Raw genomic sequence first — 18812 nt, 5'->3', positions numbered from 1 at the left:
CATCCTGTCATGTTATGTGTGGTGGCCCTAAAGCAGGGATGCTCAACCTGTTTTTAAGGGGGCCAATTTGCGTATTGATGGTAGGCCAGGGGCCAGTTAATATATGTATAATATTTATCAGAAAAAATGTATAAACATTAAAAGGCTCATAACTCGTCTTTCTTAAAAGTTATTATTATAATTTTTTAAATTAGTGACTTATTATTACTAACCCTCCCCTGGCACTTTTTTTTCTTAAACTTGTATGAGCGCTATAAGTCTGTTTTATATCCAAAATTCCCTCTGTAAAAACCTTTGACTCTAATATGTCGGCAAAATGAAACAAGAATTTTGAACCTGGCTTTGCTCATATTAGGATCTCACTTCTTGAAATGTGTGCAAATTAGCACGTTTAATAAAACAATGCCTCATTTGCTAATTGAACTCATCATTTCAGAAAACTTATAATGCAAGAAATAATTGTCCTAATGTTAGTAATCAACTTTGGAATTGTGACATCTATTAGTTCGGTATCTATAAGTGTGAAAACAATTCCATTGTGAATCCATTTATTTTCACTGTGGAATTAGGAAATGTTCAGTTCAGTTCTTACTGCCCTAGAGAGCAACAGCTGTCTGATAGTAGTACACTGATGATATTCACCAAGTAGTACAGTCGCTAGTAAAGTAACTTAACACCAGCAAATGCAATGTCTCACTTGTGGAAGGTTCAAAAGGCCTAAATAACAACAAATCAAACAAAGAACATGCAATAACATGGTATGTGTGTCTGCCATCAGCTCATAAGAAGGACACTCAGCAGTGTCAGTGGATGCTTTTCATGATATGGGCGTCTCCATTTCAAAAAGAGAAAAATCTCCCTGGTAAAAGCTAAGTACGGTGCTTTGCATTTAGTGGTGGCAGGTCTTCGTTTCCCTCTGCTGGACGCCACTGATGACTGCGTTCAGTAGTTAAAGACGGAGGCCCTTGTAACAATTTAATTATAACACAGTAAAGTCATACATAAAAAGCAAATATACTTTATTGTACTTTAGTTTCTTTGATGTATCTTTATTTCGATGTATAAAAACTCCTAAAAATCTACCCCGTGAAAACTCCAAAACTGCTGTACTTTCCAATCAGGGAGGAGCTCTGGAATCAGTGCCCCTTTAACCAGGTGCCATCATTTGCAACCAATTGGTAGTCAAATGCACTTAAATAGTAAACGAGTGTATCCTCTCAAGTCAGTGTAGTAGAGACACGAGTAAACATTCCCTTCTTTGGAGCCGACACACATTACAAAGAATGACCCACAAAGACGTTTTAAAGGGAATTAAGGTCTCCCTACAGAAAACCCGTGTGAGCAGAAAGACAAGTGAACAAGCATTTCTCAAACATCACAAGTTATGCACATATAAAAAGAAGGCGGAGCAAAAACAGCCACAAAACACAGACGGTGATATGCATGTTTCTTTATTTCATAAAGAGAAATGGTGTCTAGACAAAAGAGTCATTTATATAACACTAGCAATTGAAATGAATGAAAATGGGGTTTGCACAATACCGTATTTACAATGGTTGTTAAGTAATTTTAATTAATTAGGGTCATGTAGCATTTAAAAATGATAAAGGTAAGAACTCTTAGTAGAGAATAAGCAAATAACAGCTATTTCAAATTGACAATATTAACACAAAACAGTCATCTAGAAAAATGAAAGAAAAAACAACCCGACAACTTGAACTACGAGCTTTTAAGAGCTATTACATTAAAAATTGATGCACCAAAATCTACTAATACAATAATCCATATAATCTGTGTAAAAAGCATGTAGAAAAAACACCTGATGCAGTTTGCTGATACAGTCATTGACCAGTTATGAGAGGTATGAAGGATTTCACAGGTAGATAAGTGTGAGAAAGTCTGCACTGGTGACTCAGGGATGGGGGCCCGGGCCCCTGCATACACTCACTTCACTTGAATGTGAACTATGGCCTCTGCAAGTTCTAAGGCAAATATCGGAGGTGCACTTGTATCCATGTGATGCTGACCCATCCCAAGAGCTTGTCTGTCTCTTTACACAAAAAACTGAGAACCAGTCCAATTAAACCGAGCGATTTTTACATGGCAAAAAAAAACGTATCAAACATGACATGACACCTATTTGTAAACAGTTTCCTTTTTTTTTTTTTTTTTTTTTTTAGTAGTTTAATGATCTCAGGCTGCGCATTCGACCAGGACACCAGATTTTTTTTTCTTTTCTTTTTTCAATACAGTTGAGCAATCTGTGAGAAAGGCATGTTTTTGTTCATGTTCTTTTATAGAACCTTTGGAGTTGAAAAGCCAGTGTTTGTTTCAGAGAAGCAGCAGCAACAAAAAAAAGAAAATAGTTTAACGAAACAACACAAATACACCGCAAATAAAAGAAAAGAAGGTACGAGCATTCAATTACATCAGCTGCAATCTGCTGTAATGGCCATAACCCCCCCAAAAAAGGAACCTTGAGGATCAAATTTGAGGTGCTCATGCTTATTATGACTGGTACATCATTTTCAAGCTGCACTAATCATTATCTGTATATGAATGGATGAGTAATGTGGAAAGGGTTGCCCGTAGCTACCAACCAGCAGAACTTTTTAGCCTCTTTTAGCTCCATTTTTCTTCCAACCGGCATCGACATTTTTCTCAGGAGTTGGTGGAGACCAAAACAGAGCTGAAAGAAGAGCGAATACTGGACTTCCATTCATTAGGTGGACACCAACACAACATCAAATGAATGACAATGTTGCTCTGTGTCTGCTCCATGTGTACAGCTTGTTCTGCTGCCCCCAAGTGGCCAAACAAAGCAAGTCCAAAATAAATCTGCACAAGAGACACCCAAAATGATAAAAAAAAAAAAAAAAAATCATATTTTCTCCCTTAACTCATAGTTGTATCGAGCCATGCATATGGGTTTGGGTTTTATTCACCAAAGTTTTGAGTTTGCCTGACGAAAACAAAATACTGTTCGCAGCAGTGTGATTATCCAGAGGAACAGGCTGCACCAAATGAAAACCATACTCCCTGCATGACTAGATGCCACAAGACGTAAGTGAGAATTGTATTTGAACTGATTCATTTTTTTTTACCGTGAACAACAGCGGACGTCTCGTTGAGGGACGCCTGTTTCTGCACTTTGACCAAACAGTCGGTGTTGGAGCTCAGAGGTCTGGACGAAAAGCTTTTCTGACTGCAGAGAGCGCTTCGAGAGCCTCTGTTTATCCAATCATCATAGCTCTACGGGGATCGAAGGGGTTTGTTCAGGTGAATTATCAACATTCCACAGGTATCAAATAAAATTCTGCTGTATGCAAAAACAAGAAGGTGGTCTTGGTGGTGTTGTTAGGACATCTGAGGAGACACCCAGAGGCAATAGTTTTTGCGACAACACACATTCATTTTCCCCAGACAGAAAGAGGGCTTCCTCAATTTCAAGATCAAGCAAATGAAAAAGAAAATTAGTTGCATAACGTTTGCAGAAAAGAAGCTTCTGTGATGGAGATGGTTCCACGAAAAAAACACACACCGGTCGATGAAGAACTACTGCTGCTCGCGCTGTGTACTGTGTGTGTGTGTGTGTGTTGTATGAATACCTGCGCATGTCTGTGTGTGTGTGTGTCTGTGCATATATGGGTCACTGTACCAGTCGTTTAAGCATTTAAAGACAGGTTTATAAAATACACTTACTCTGTTCGGCTGCATAACAGAAACAGTCTCACACGAGACATCAAATTTTTAAACTTTTTAAATTTACATCAGTTAAAGTCAGGGGGAAAACATTTCCAAACATTTCATCCACACTTTAAAGCCCCAATCCCAGATTTATTTGGCCGATTTAAAATAGATTTTTGTTTTAGGAATTAGCTTAAGAATAATCTGTAAGAGTAATACACACCGGGGGGCATTTGTTTTTCTTCTTCGTACGGTTAATTTGCACCTCAATATATTTCCTGGCGGCGTAAGTTTTTTCCCCCATCTTTCTTAGCATTCGCACCGCGAATGAAGGCTTCAACCAATCAGGTTGCGCGGAACGGATATACTCTAAACGTCCATTCCGGTGTACAACGACATGGCGGCTCCGTAGTCCGAATCAAGACGGCAACCTTTGTCACTCCTTTCAATCTTGACAAAGGCAACGGCAGACCAGATCCACTCCTTCTGTTCTTACCTTTCACAATAAAAGCCCTAGACATATAATCAAATTAGCATTTTGCTAAAAGAAAACGTAACAAAACAGCGTACAGAAGCTTCGGCTAATCATCAATTTAGTTTAGACGCTCCATTCGAACCTTTTATTAAAATAGTATGAAAAGTTTTGATGCGTAACTTTCGCAGGCGAGTATCTTCCGTGCCGTATATTCGTCACGCCCCCGGTGTGTATGGTAAAGTAAAGCATAGCGAGGATACTAAACTTCGGGATCTCTCTATTTCCAGAAAGAGAGCAGAGAAAGAAAGAGATGTACAGAAGCTCGGGGAACAGCGGCTAGCCAACAGGTTAGCCACATTAGCTTCAGTTCTCAATTGAGCGAACGGGGCGGTCGGCATTTTGGATTGGGGCTTTAAAAAAAAAAAAAAAAGAGAGCGATGAATAAAGCTTCACATTCCAACAAAATAAAATATCATTTTTAAAAGCTCCGGAGGGAACTTAGGAACATAAGCTAGACAAACTAACTAGGCCTACGGCTGTAGGCGGCATGCATGCACGTCACAAAGGAGGATGCCCAAACGAATGCACAGTTTAGGGCAAAAACGTGTTACTATCTTAATATGATTGTTACTCAATCACTCGGACGACACGTACACTGCTTTCACGTCAAAATGAAATCCGAGTTAGCTTATTCAATTCCTTATCCTGAAACATTAGCTTCTTTTGACGTTCAGGGTTTCAGACGCGGTTTCTTCATAGAGATACTTTTTGAATTGTGTGATTATTTCATCACATCAACGAGATGTTTTCACCTTGAAGTGCCAATCTAAGTGCTCCAGTCTGAGACTTTTTAAAGGGGTCCGACACAAAGACGAAGTTGAAGTGCTAAATGGCTCTGAGCGCTCGGGGCCGGAAACAAAGTGCCTGATTGAAGTCAATATTTTGTGTTCGTTTTTTTCCATCCGGGATAAAATTCTACCCGTCACTTTGTGTTGGCTGCGCTTTTTTGCATTTCATATTTGTAACACCGCAGCATGTCTGTCGAGAGTGTAAACATGAATAGCGTCTTCAAATACTGACAAGAAATGAGATTTCCTCCGAACGACACAGGGCAGAACTCTGTTTTTTTTGAAGGTCTAACTTTTAAACATGCATGGGGGGGGGGCTCCAGAATTTCACACGTGTGTCTGTGTGTGCTGCACGTGTGTGTCTGCATGTGTGTCGAGCCGATTTCCTGAGTATAAGAACGCTCACCTTGAAGGGTGGGGGTGGGGCGGTCGTTAGGCAGGACAGGAAACAGCAAAAACGCAAAGATTTTCCCTCAGCAAAAAAAGAAAATAGACAGAAAGAAAAGAAAAAGGTGCTTGATATAACCCCGTGTGACAAAAAAGAAAACAAAAAAGAAACATCTAAGCCTCTACCTGTACAAAACCACTGTTACAGTCATCATGCTCCATATTATGTACATTTCTGCCAAACAAGCACTTGAAAGTCACCGGAACAACATCCAAATACAATGGTATTGCTGATGAGTGGGAAATAAAAAATAGCCATTTAACCGCCTGCAAAAAAAAACAACCTTTTTCCTTTCAATTCAGTGCTGAGGAAGGCAAAGGAGGAATGTTTTCAGGTTACAGCCTGTACAAAGTTCTCCCGCACGGAAATACAAACGCCAGACGCGTGGAGACATTTTCTTTTTTTTTCTTCTTTTTTTGCATATGAACATTTGACCGTCTGGCTGCGTCCTGACTCCCACCGTGTGTGCAGAAGCTGTGTTCTCATTTTTCATGAATTAGGTTGAACATTCAGAGGATTTCTTTCATTTTTTTTGTTTTTGTTGTTGTTGTTTTTCCTGAGTTTGAATTGCTGTGACGAAAAGGGCCACTGAGATATCGCGATGGTAGAACCGAGAGAGAAAAGAGAGACAGAGAGAGGTAGAGAAGATCGATAGAGAGAGAGAGAGAGAGAGAGAGAGAGAGTGGGTGAACAAAAAAAAAGAGCTGAAAGAGAAAAGGCAGGAACAGAGATACTGTCGGTACACCAGAGAAAGACAAAGAGAGCTGCTGTTTAGGTCCGATGAGGTTTAACTTTGAGTTGTGACTCGAGGAGAACACAGTCTCCTCCGCAGAGGTTGCTGTCGGGGCGAGTATAGCACCATTGTACGCGTTTTGGTGAGAAGTTCCCACTCTGTCATGGTAAGAGGAGAATACCTGGAGAACAGTATTGCTGCTGTTAAGACAACTTTAGTGTCGACCGTTCAAAAAAAAAAGACAGCATAAAAAGACATAAATACAAACAAAGCTTGTTTTTCAGTGAACACTGGCAGAGGCTGACCGTCTCAGCGACCCCCGAGAGAGAGGGGGGTTTGTCAGAAGAGTAAAATTCAATAAAAAACACGACACAGAGAACCGCCCGCTACTTAGTCCGTCCTTGGCTGCTCGTCAGTCGTACATTTGTCAGTCATTTCCTGGCAAAAATCCACCGTCACCGCCTGGTTGGACTTCTCCACGGACAGCTGTGTGTACAAGCCGGCGTCCTGGCCGTCCATGTCCCCGTCCTCCGGCCCGTTCCTGACGGCCGAGTCGGGCTCGCTCTCCGAGGGGCCGCCGGGCGACCCGTGGAGGCTGGGTTCCGGCGTGGCCGAGGCCGAGCGGCCGGTGAGGTCGATGCTGGCGGTGTCGGTGTTGTTGGTGGCGGGCTTGGGCTCGTGGCCGTCGTTGGCGGGCCGCAGCACCGGGCAGTAGTGGTGCAGGGACTGGACCTGCTCGGGGCTCAGCTGGACGTCCCGGCACACCTCCTGCGACAGGCAGGAGAAGTTCTCCCACAGCTCGCCCATGCACGCCTTCAGCTGGTTCCTCTCCGTCAGCAGCTTCTCCTTCTCGCACACCTGCACACACACACACACACACACACACACACACACAGAGAAGATGGCTTACTAGGCAGTCCAGGTGAAGCGGACGTTAGAGCGCCTTTAGCGGTTTCAAATGATTTACAAAAGAAAAAGTCATCCAATCAAATGAGAGTTTGGGAGACTAGCTCGCCACACCGGACACATCACAGTAGTTAACAGTGAAGAGAGAAACAGGAAGTGGTGTGTTTGGACATAAATCGGCAAAAACTTAGTTTAGCCATTAGCTTAAGTTTTTAGGTCTTCTCTACCTTTCTCTTCATCTCAATTTACTTTTATTAACTTTGTGACATAACTTTCACGATATCCTGTCCACGAGACGGATGATCTGTGAACTAATCGGGTCCCTCTGCCTCCTTTTAGTGCTCCTAAAGGCCTCCGCGCCCAAAGACGAACAACCAATCACAGCCGAGGAGGAGAACGCAAAAACTGTTCTGCTTCAGGGGGTAAAGGGCGTTGTTCTTGGGGCCAAAAAATGCAAATGAAAGCAATATTATGATTGTTTTGTCACTGGTCTGTGAGGCTGCTGGAAATAAACGGGACTGGAGGACAGATGGGATGTTGTTGCAGTTCCTACTTAATGCCAGCAGAGGTAGACAAAGCCCATGTTCTTATGGGCATCCATGTTTGCGCAGAACAAAGATTTGAACAAAGTGTTTTATCCCCCATCACTTACATTGGGATTATTTAAAGGGCAACATCGGTATTTTTCAACCATATTTTCCCATATTTTTTTGTCTAAGTGACTAATGGAAGATAACATTTTTTGAAATTGGTCAAAAGTATTGAGGGAGAACGCCGCAGACGGCAGCCGCTTAACGGACTGCGACGTAACCGCTCTGGGTAATTCCTCGGCGTCAATGTGCGTCCGCTAAAACTTGTTTTGTGCCACTGACATGCTCAGATTGTTATTAAGTGTCTGACATTGTGTAAAGGACATAGAAAAAAGGGTTTATTTCTCTATAGGGTCCTTTCCATGATGTTGTCAGACACTTATAGTAGCAATCTGAGCATGTCCGTGGCAAAAACAAGCACTTTCATTGGGCGCACATTGAGGGTGGGGAATTGCACCGGACATATATATCGCAGCTTCAGCACTCTCCCGCACTTTGATGGCGTGGAACGTGCTGATAGAATGGAGGGGCTCGAATCAACGTGAGAACAAGTATTTCACTGCTGTGTTTCCTTTGCTTTGCTCAAGGTGGCAGTTGAGGTAAATGCCGTTTCCCGGCATGTTTGGTGAATGAGAGGAGAGGCCCCGGCGTACAGGTGACAGGTGGGCGACTCGGACAGAAGCGGTCGACTCACCAGCTTCCTGATCTCGCACTCCAGGTTCATGATGCAGTCGAGCTTCCTCTTGCGGCAGCGCTGCGCCGCGATGCGGTTCTTGCTCCGCCGCCTCACGTCGTGGATGAACTCGAGCTGCTCCGAGGTCAGTTTGTGCATTTTCACCAACATTTGGAAGTCGTTCCGTGGAAGATTCGTGATTTGATCGACGGGGAAAGGCAGCTTCACCTGTGAATGAAGAGGGAGAAAATAAATTGTAATTTATTTTGTTATTGAGCAATATTTAAGGTGGAAGTGGTAATGTACAAAATACTGAGTTCATCTTTCTTTTTGTATGGAGGCTAGAGTGTCCCACTCAAATAATGACAGTCTTGATTCATAAACGCAATTATTAATTGATGAATTAAATTAGGCCTGCACGACATATCGCTTCAGCATCGACATTGTGATGTGCGCATGTGCAATGGACACGTGACAGGATGCAGGATGTCTATCTAGTAAGGCATCATGCTGCAACTTACTCGCTGCTTGCTGCCCAATATTAGATTGGCTGATTAGATCTCTGCTCAGGTCGAAATAAGAACTATAGGATGGCGAGGGGTGTAAGTTGCTGCTCCGAAACGGGTGCAACAAAGCCAACGGGACGTCTGTCTGTCCACAAAGGTCCAATCAGCTGAATAGAAGTGGAATCTGTGTGGGTTTACATTTGATCTGTTCTTTTATTTGTTACTTATAAAAGTCACAGTTTGAGGAGCAACTTAACACCCCATCTGCCCTTCACGTCACCCAGGTTGTTTACTTGGTTGCGTTTTTTGTGACTGTTTCAGGCTTAATGCACAGACAGTGCACGGAGGACTGTGATATTTTCTGAGACACAGTATTTTTTAATTTGCCTAAAATACAGAACATTTCGTATTCTTCCAGGGTTATGTAACTGGAAGTGTGGAGAGGATTTTATGAACTGCATCTTTTGGCACCGGGGTTTTTCTCTTTTTGCCTGTTGTGATGTGCACACTATACAGATTTGGATCTAAGTCATTTTATAGTGTAAAAAAGTGACTGTGCATATGATTAACAAAGCCAAAAGAGTGGATTTAGTCTCAAGATGCTCTTTAATTCATCTGTTAAGACTTTTTTATTCAATTTATCAATTTGTTTTTTATTTTATTACATACTTTTGGAGCCGCAGTCACTTTTACAGGAATCGCAACTCAAAACAAACAAACAACAAATATGTAACTAAAGAGGAGACACCCAAGGTGCAAAGCTAAAATGCATCACCACCGTGCCCGCTGACTGCGAGGGCAGCCCCTACGCCCGACCACAAGGTGGCAAGAGAGCGCCGCTTCGCACGCCTCCCTGAGCAGGACTCGGTGAGTCTCGGCTCCCTCCGCCTTACATTTCACATGTTGCGCATTCCCAAGCAGAGGGGAAAAGGTGATCCAAGAAAAGAGTCACCTTCCATCTGTCCCTAAGCAGCTGGAAGGGTGCCAGTGTGACAGATTAAGAGGGGGGGGGGGGGCGGTGACTCGTCAACCTGATTCAAATCGGTGTCAGGTGATTTCTGGGGGCATGGATATCTACACCGGCAACCAGCGGCATCCTTCTGCGGAACAAAAGAATTGGCGGGAATGAACGCAGCAGAGATTTGGAGACCCAAAAAAAAAGGGAAAACCGCGTGGTTCCCTTTCACTGATATGACACCACATCAAGTGTTTATTACACAGTTTTGGAGAGCGACAATGAGCCGGGCCTCCCTCCACCAGGTGATGGCAAACCTTGTGATAAGCACATCACAGGCGTGCACCAGGGACCCTGCAGCTTTAGACGGCGAGTGAAAGCGGTGGAGGCACAACAAAGGGCCAGAGGAAGACAGCCGGCGAGAGCTTGGCAGAGATGAGAGGAGCCCCCTCCACCCCTTCCCCGTGGCTGCCTCTGAGGAGCGCAGGGAGTCAAACAAAGGAGAAAGGTGCCTACTCATGACAGAATGCAAATGACTCCTCAGTGAGGAGCAAATCTAGATGTCAATCTCTCCCCCGAGCGGAGAAAACGGCTCGAGTTTCCTCATTAGAAGTGCAGCCCCGCGAGCCGCCAGGAGCCTCATCTCAGCCCGACATCTGCATGCAGACGCATGAATAAATAACGACCCGCGCTCTCAGGGCCACGCTCGGCTCCCCGCCGCTCTGCCAGGGCATGACAGCTCCATCCTCAGACAGAGGAGCGGGGGGGGGGGGGGGGGGGGGATGACTCTGTTTGTGATCAGGTAGCCTACATGGGTCTGATGGGATCTGTAGCCAAACCCCCGGGGCTGGGAACAGAAACAAGGGGGAAGGGGACGCTGCGACCTTGGTGATGGTTCCTCTCTCCCCCCCCCCCCCCCCCCCCACCTTCATCTTCTCATCATCCACCAGCCGCCGGTACACAGGGGACGGCTATATTTAACCGCTTCACCGAGACCCAGTTCAGCAGCGAGGCTGGGGGATGACAGAGTGCACTTCAACGGCGGTCGCGAATTCGCGGCCAACTGTCCCGGATTTGCATTTCTTTCTCGGCTCTCCTCGTTTCAGCCTCCCCCCCCCCCTCCTCCTCCTCGCCGGTCGCTCTCTTCTTCTGGGTCATCATGGAAATGTAAAGGGCTCACCCGACATCAGGACCAGCGCTGTGCTGAAACCTCAGCCCCCGACACTGTGCGCTGTTAGAAAATCCAGGGTCGAAAACACGATATCTGTGGGTCAAGTGGAAGTTCCAGTGGAAGGGGTGAGGTGATGTTGACTCTACTTGTATACACGTTCTGGTTTATTACAACGTTAATATCAGAGGAGTAAAAAGCCGGATGTTTTGAACGTGTTTTTTTGTGTGTGCATCCAGTACAGAGCTCCGCTACCAGAGCCGTGCGTCTCTACTTCACAAATACTTCACAAAATATCGTAACTTCTGCTCATTGGTTGCGGAAAAAACAACATGGCGACGGCGCAATTGCCGAACTCGAGGCTTCAAAACGGCAGAGATCTTATCGTGCGCCACGGGGTTTAGAGTGGACTCACTGTTTGATTGCCAATTTATTTCTCCGAGTGCAAATAAAAGAAAGCACCACAACCAGCACTGGCCGCCAAGCTGCAACAACGTGGCCAAAAGCGACACAAGACTCTTGCAGATTACCACTGTAAAGTATAGCTGGAAGCTAATTGGACTTCTCAGTTATTCCAGGAATACCAGCTGGAGTTGTCTCTCTGCCCCAGCCGGCCCTGAGGGCCCACGTACCGTACAGTACGCTGCAACTCAGCATCCCGGGAATCCTCCACTCCATCCCGATCGCACACTACACACACACACACACACACACACCATCCTCTCCTCCGCACACGAGACAAATAAGAAGCATGAAAAAACATTCCTCCGTTTGGTGCCTATATTTGTCCCGCTCCGCCGAGCGCTCCAGAGCGACGCGGCGGACGCTCCGGGGCCGATTTGGGGGGTAATGAAGAGGCACTGTGTCTCATTCCTTTGAAACTAGTTTCTTTTTTCCCCGTAAATGCATCAAGCTAGATAAATATAGATTTCAAAGTAAAACGCTTGGGTAAACAGCACTCCTCTCGCTCAATAAGAACAAGCCTCCCTCTGCGTAAGCTGCAGGCTAAAAAGTAAGGCGCCCTGTACTACAAGAGGTACATTTTTAATATGCAACGCCCGTGTGGATGAAATGGATGAATCTATCAAATAACCGTAGTGCGAAAGGCACCAGTTATCTAATGCATATCATTACTACTATTGCAGCTCCACAGCTAACGTTATGATTTGACCACAGCCACATCATATCTAGAGTACAGCAAAGGTCATTGTTTTTGCCTGATATGAAAAAAAAAAAAAAAAAGAAAAGACAATGTGCTGATGTATCAGGACTACTTCCTCATTCCTTCCTCCCACTCGCTCTGAGATCAATATTTTCACCGCTGTGGTCAGACGATACACTAGAATGAGCTCTGAGAGACACAGAGAGAGAGAGAGAGAGGGAGAGAGAGAGAGCGAGGGAGGGACAGAGAGAGAGAGAGAGAGAGAGAGAGAGGGGGAGAGAGAGAGAGAGAAAGCGAGCGAGAGAGAGAGAGAGAGAGAGAGGGAGAGAGAGAGAGAGCGAGGGAGGGACAGAGAGAGAGAGAGAGCGAGAGAGAGAGAGGGAGAGAGAGGGAGAGAGAGCGAGAGAGCGAGGGAGGGACAGAGAGAGAGAGAGAGAGGGTGAGAGTGAGGGAGGGACAGAGAGAGAGAGAGAGAGGGAGAGAGAGAGAGGGAGAGAGAGAGCGAGGGAGGGACAGAGAGAGAGAGAGACACAGAGAGCGAGAGAGGGAGAGAGAGAGGGAGAGGGAGAGAGAGAGAGTGAGGGAGGGACAGAGAGAGAGAGAGAGAGAGGGAGAGAGAGAGAGAGGGAGAGAGCGAGGGAGGGACAGAGAGAGAGAGAGAGAGAGAGAGAGAGGGAGAGAGAGAGCGAGGGAGGGACAGAGAGAGAGAGAGAGAGAGAGAGAGGGAGAGAGAGAGCGAGTGAGGGACAGAGAGAGAGAGAGACACAGAGAGAGAGAGAGGGAGAGAGAGAGGGAGAGGGAGAGAGAGAGAGCGAGGGAGGGACAGAGAGAGAGAGGGAGCGAGAGAGAGAGAGAGAGACAGAGAGAGACAGAGAGAGAGAGGGAGAGAGAGAGAGAGACAGAGAGAGAGAGAGACAGAGAGAGACAGAGAGAGAGCGAGAGAGAGAGGGAGAGAGCGAGGGAGGGACAGAGAGAGAGAGAGACACAGAGAGAGACAGAGAGAGAGAGGGAGACAGACTGAAGTGCAGAGTGAGCTGTGTAGAGATGCAGAACACTGGTTGCAGTGGCCACTTTCTGATGTGTGCGCTAAGAACTTGCAAAGTATGAAAGTGACATAGTAACGAAGAGTAACTGAGTCAGTGAACTGACTCAGTGATGTCAGTGACACAACAATATTTACCCTGTTTGCTAGGATTCCCCACCTGGTAGGAGCTTGAATATTTCCAAAACATTTCCGTGTCTCCGTCACACTATGCATGACTTTCTTTGAATATAATAACAGTAAATTCCATCATTGCTGTTGCAGCAGTATACATTACCGCTGTCAGAACAAGTAAGACCATATCCAGTCACATCTAAACCACAAGAGGGACGATGCATCCACCGAACCCCTCGAGGAGCCACGCTTGGGTCAAACCTTTCATTGGTAACAGAGGAACGTGGTAATCCTCTTTCAAAAGCGGCTCGACTCTTTTTTGTAAGGAGACTCTGTGCTGCAGTCTGCTGCGTGAAGCTGCTGATAGTTCTCAGATGCGGCTCATATAGATGCAACTGCCCTGTAAACCACAGAGCAGGAGCTGCCCAGAGGCCTCAAGTGACTCCGGCTACCTTGAATGACGAGGCTTCGGTCAGACCGCCCTGCACTTTTTAACAACTTCCTTCCTCATCGGGATCCACTGTGTCCAGTCCACAGTCCGGGGCTGCAGCTATTTTTACCCAAGCTGCTGCCATTTGCCCTGTAAACACGGCGAGGCCCCAGCCTCCCCCGACCGTGTTTTGTTTGTACGGCCAAATTACAGAGAGGGGCGGTAGGAAAACAGCTGGCCCGGGAAGCATGAGGTAGCACTTCTTCACCGCATAAAGGCCAATGGAGAGCAACCTAACACCGAGCTCCACTTTGTCAGTACCTCTCCGTTGCCTCCGCGTTAAAAGCCGGTGCAACAAGCCGTAGTGCAGGCGGATCTGGGGAACGCTCATTCATGAAGGAGCTTATCAACGGCCCGCGATAGCGAGTGGAAAGCTGGCAGACAACCCTGCGTGAGTCAATAGAGATTTGACAAGAGGATATTGTGTGGAGTAATGGAGCGCCGTCAATGGCTGACACGTACATAAACACAGTCATACCCCACACAAAGAAATGACAAAGGGGACTGAAATGTCTCCCAGTCATTTTTTTTTGGGGGCTGCTCTCCCGGGTTGATCAGCGCCGTGAATCAATCCAATATAATTTACAGTAGCACACTCAGCAGGCCCTTGGAAAGCCCATAAATCGAATGGCAGGAGGGTGTTGTGCGCCACGCTACGAGGGTAATAATTACACATCACTGCTGAGCCTCTTTATCTCGCAGCTCTGTTTGAGCAGTGGAACTGAATTCTTTCCAACGGGAAAGCAAAACCCTGTCATGTAGCTCCAACCCTTACAACACACCGACTTGCACTTTGAATCTGATCACCATGGCAACGCACCACTTTCTCTCTCTCTCTCGCCCTCCATTTCTGCTCCCCCCCTGAACACTTAGAGCAGTCCTCTCCGCCAAGCTCATCGAACATTATCCTGCGTGCACCTCGAGCACACGTCGCTCTATGTGAGAGTCGAGATGGCCTCGCCGGTAACTCGGAGCCAAAAGGTCGGAAGTTCAAGCTCGACATGCGCCGTCACAGCCTAGAGAGACACATGACAATGCTAGTGTCATGTGAAAAGCTGAGTGCAGTGATGTATAATTTGTTGTAAAAGCATTTCAAATTCCAAACAGGGAAACTCAAAAATAAAAGCTCCTAATAGCCTTTGAGAGACATTTTGGAGATACAAGGTTTTCACCCGTCACTAACGGCACGTGTCAGTGAAAGGCCTGAGCCGCGGATGGAAAGTTTAATCATTAACGCGGGTAAACAGCAGCGCGATGAGGAAGCAAAGCAATTCAGTGTAAATTGAATCTAATGCCTTTCACCGTCCCTCAGGTGGGAGATCTGCTCATTTTGATATTATTACACCGGCGCTCGTGCTCCTTCTGCGAATTGGAAGGTCCCTCACTGATCTTTACCCGGTAAACAACAACAACAACAGTCGTCTAGTCTGCAGCTTGGATGACGTCTGCCCAGGTGGATTAGGGGGAGGCTGATTAGAGGATTGGCTATTCATCCTTGTCAGCACTGTCGAGCTACGCTACAGCCCCGCCGCGAGGCCGAGCTGAACCTCTCGCCCACCAACTGCAGCCGCCGGCCATTAAAACGTAATGGCCGTAGTACATCGCTGCTGTAATGTATCGGTTCTAATCGCTTTGCGACGCACCGCACACACCTTCACTGCGGCTGGGTGTCACCGCTAATTGCCGATATAGATCAGAAGTGTCAGAAGTCGCCTAGGCTTGATTGAGACGTAGCATTATGCATATTTATAGGGGCGGGTTATAGATGTCGGTGCTTCTGCTGGGATACGATGAGCTAGTTAGGGTAGTTGGCACTGGCAGGAAGACAGATAGAGCCAGAGGGAATCACTTCAGAGGGCAGTCCTACTCCGGGAGGCCTTCAATGGCCTGCAGCGCTCTTCAGACACGCGCACGCTGCTCTCAGCTGTACGATGAACCAATCGCAGTCTTAAAAGACAGCGCCACAGCCTCCTGCATTTAGGCTGTCCTGGTGCATTTGGGCTCACATATTCAAACTCATTACACAGATCTCCAGCAGTGCATAAAGCAGATTAATAATATCAAAGCACATCTGTGCCCTTTGGTGATGCTGTAAATCTTGTACTGAACATTCCCGCTTCAATTACATGATGATTTAATGACTGCGAATGCAGACCTGGAGAGCAGGGCACTGCGATATAATTAGCCTTGGTGGAATTAAAGTGGAATGGCTACATTGTGCGCTACATGGGAGAGACAGTGTTTTACACTCACCTCTGGCCCTCGATCCTGTACGTGGCAGGACTCGCTGTCTCCCTCTGAGAAGGAGCCCGACTCGTCGCTGGAGTTGGTGCCGTAGGACTGCTCACATTTGATCTTGGGCCGCACCTGGTTAAAAAGGGCATCCCCGCCCACACTTTGCTCCTGCTGGTCCACATTGAGGCAGCGTGCCACGTTGGAGCATGGCGAGGAGGAGAACTCGAACTGGGGCAGGCTGCAGGGGGAGCCTCCGCTGCCGTCCTCGGCGTAGGAGTACGAAGAGCAGGAGCTGGATGTCCTGGTGCGGTTCTCACAAGGCGGCGAGCGCGGGCACACTTTGATTGGCACTGGGCAGCTGGTGTTGGGTCGTGGGCGGCACAGGAGCGGGGGCTCGGTGGAGGTGGCGTTGGGAGAATAGGTCTGGGAGGTGGGGAGGGACTGGCTGGCTCCCGCCCACAGGCTCTTTGGCATGTGCTCAGAGAGCTCCATCTCCAAAGAGTTCCCACCAGGGTAGGAATGTGCTGGGGTTCCCAGACGGTTGCAGGCCCCTGAGGAAAATATGACACTACGGCGATCTAGCTCAGCTTCCTGTTTGCAGACCCCGTCGCAGGAGGCGGACTTGAGGGACAACCCTGCAGGGAAACCGTCCACATCCTTTGGGGATGTAACAGACAGACACAGCTCCCCAGTGAAAGGCATGAAGTCTTTTTTATGATCTCCCTGAGAGTTTCCTTTGTCCTGGGGGCAGGCAAGTCTGTTGGCGAATAGCTGCTGTGATGTGTCGGGCAGACTGGGGAGGTCCACCCCTTTCTTGAAGAAGGCTCGGAGGCAGGGAGGGGACTTGGTTCTCGTGGTTCTTTCCACAGATATGGGGGTGTCCATCTCCATAGCTGTCTCACTGTCCTTATCCCTGACTTCCTGCTCGTCCCCTGACAGGCACAATGAGACGGCCTCTTCCTCTGCCTGCGGTTCAACTTTGATCTGTGCCAAAGGCAGCTTACCCTGACCCGGAACTGCCCCGCTAACACTGCTCTCCTTTAATGTGCTTGGAAAACCTGAGGTACTGGTGTATGAGGAGGTGTCATTATTGTGCTTGTTGCAAGCCCACTGGTATTTCCTGTACTTTGGGCATCGTGGCAGGTCTGACGCTCCGTGCCGATCAAAGTCCAGCCGGCCATCTGTGAAGTTACTGGGAATGGCAATTGCTAGCCGATCATCGTCAGGGTGTCCAAAGGAGGCGAGGGCGTCGGCACACCGTCGCACCTTGGGCGAGGCGGGCTTTGCCGCCTCCGACTGCATGCTCTCATCCTCCAAGTTGTTAACCTCCGCCGCCACCTTGTGGCAGAGCAGCAAGCCATCCTCCTCGCTGCGCAGCTGAGCTTCCAGGAAGCGAAAGCAGGAGTCCTCGAGGTTGTGCATGCGCAAGAATTCGGCACAGCGGATGACCTCCTGGATGTTTTCTCTGCTGAGTAACAGCTTAGCAGTGTAGGCAAACTGCAACAATGGAGCGAATCCCCTGGCAGTGACCTGCGAAAAAACAGGGAAATTGCCAGCATTACCATCAGCACAGCCATTGTTCAGAGCACTTGGAGTGTGGTGAGACAACCCGACAGCTCCAGCGACCATAAACAAACACTATAAAGTATCTTTTCATCAGGTCAGCACTGAACTCTCTATCTAGCAGTAAATAAGATCTGGTGTTCTGCGAGTGTTGGCAGGTTGTGTGTCCAGCCTCATGGTCATAACAACAACTTGTGGGACATTCCAGTCGTCTACCACTGTCTGCTCCGTGGTCATATCATTGGTTTCGCCTACACCCACTCCCCGCCACTGCTTTGCATTTACAAAACCCTCACTTACTTGAGGTAAGATGTCTCGGCACAAGTGCTGCTTTATATTCATACACTTGCATGTATTCACTGTAGAGGAATCTATGTGTACAATGTGGTCTTAACTGAAGGGCCAAGTGATGGTTATTCTTCTCAAAGAATCGGCGAAGATCTTTGTTACTTGTTCAGTGAAGTTCTAGCTTGAGGTTGTATGTCAGTTCCAAGACACCCATACAAAGCTAAGACTTTTTCAATAATTGATTTATTAATGCTGACTTGATATGAGAAACTTTTAAATTTAACAAAGGAAGCCAAAGTTCTTTTTTTTAAATAAACTGATTGAATTCAAGGACTATTTAATCAAAATGATGAACCTGACCACACATTCGAAGTCAGCTTTTGGAACTTGAGAGTAAACTGCTGGAGGTATAAATAACATATTGAGGTTTGATACCCAGCCACTATTACACGTGGCACCTTTAGTTAAAACCGCTTGGCTTAACCTTTGGAGATCTGCCACTGATTTGAGTGTGACCAGCAGTGCACTGTACTGTAAGTGCCCCGATGAGGGCACGGCCCCACAGCCTCACTTTCTGTGTGAGTGCCCTGCGTCGTCAGGTCAAGTGCCTGTAAAGCCTAATGGTTTGTAAGAATACGGCTTAGCCCCGTCGCGGCCATGTGGCGTGGGATGACAGAGGGAAGCCTTCCATTTAGACTTAATGCCACATAATTAGGTAAACTCCTGAGCCTGCAGAAGTCCAAGCCGCCCTCTGCTGCTGTTGTCACTGAGCACACAGACCGGAGAAAGGAGCCAGAGCAGCTGGCTTTAATACGAGGTGTGTCTGCAGTTTGGAGATCAGCGTGAGGTCTGCACTAGGTTGCATTCACCACTTTACTCGGGCTCTAGCAACCAATCCCCGCAGCTTTATCCCGGCTCACTCGCTGGTG

At 47.0% G+C, this 18812-nt stretch overlaps 1 protein-coding gene across 1 annotated transcript in view; it reads right to left on the bottom strand.

Moving 5' to 3' along the window:
* Positions 1-1450: 1450 nt before the first annotated feature.
* Positions 1451-18812, bottom strand: part of bach2b (BTB and CNC homology 1, basic leucine zipper transcription factor 2b) — a 39792-nt gene continuing 22430 nt past the window's right edge. Inside the window, exons 3-5 of the mRNA XM_079291503.1 lie at positions 16051-17562; positions 8382-8588; positions 1451-7049 (exon numbers count right to left, since the gene is read on the bottom strand). Coding sequence (XP_079147629.1) covers positions 6582-7049; positions 8382-8588; positions 16051-17562 — 2187 coding nt within the window. The 3' untranslated portion in view covers positions 1451-6581. The remainder of the gene's footprint in view (positions 7050-8381; positions 8589-16050; positions 17563-18812) is intronic.

The sequence above is a fragment of the Melanostigma gelatinosum genome (assembly GCF_949748355.1).
Source record: "Melanostigma gelatinosum genome assembly, chromosome: 19".
Taxonomy (NCBI): domain Eukaryota; kingdom Metazoa; phylum Chordata; class Actinopteri; order Perciformes; family Zoarcidae; genus Melanostigma; species Melanostigma gelatinosum.
Note: the sequence above shows the minus strand (reverse complement) of the source record. Positions and strands in the feature narration are given on the sequence as shown.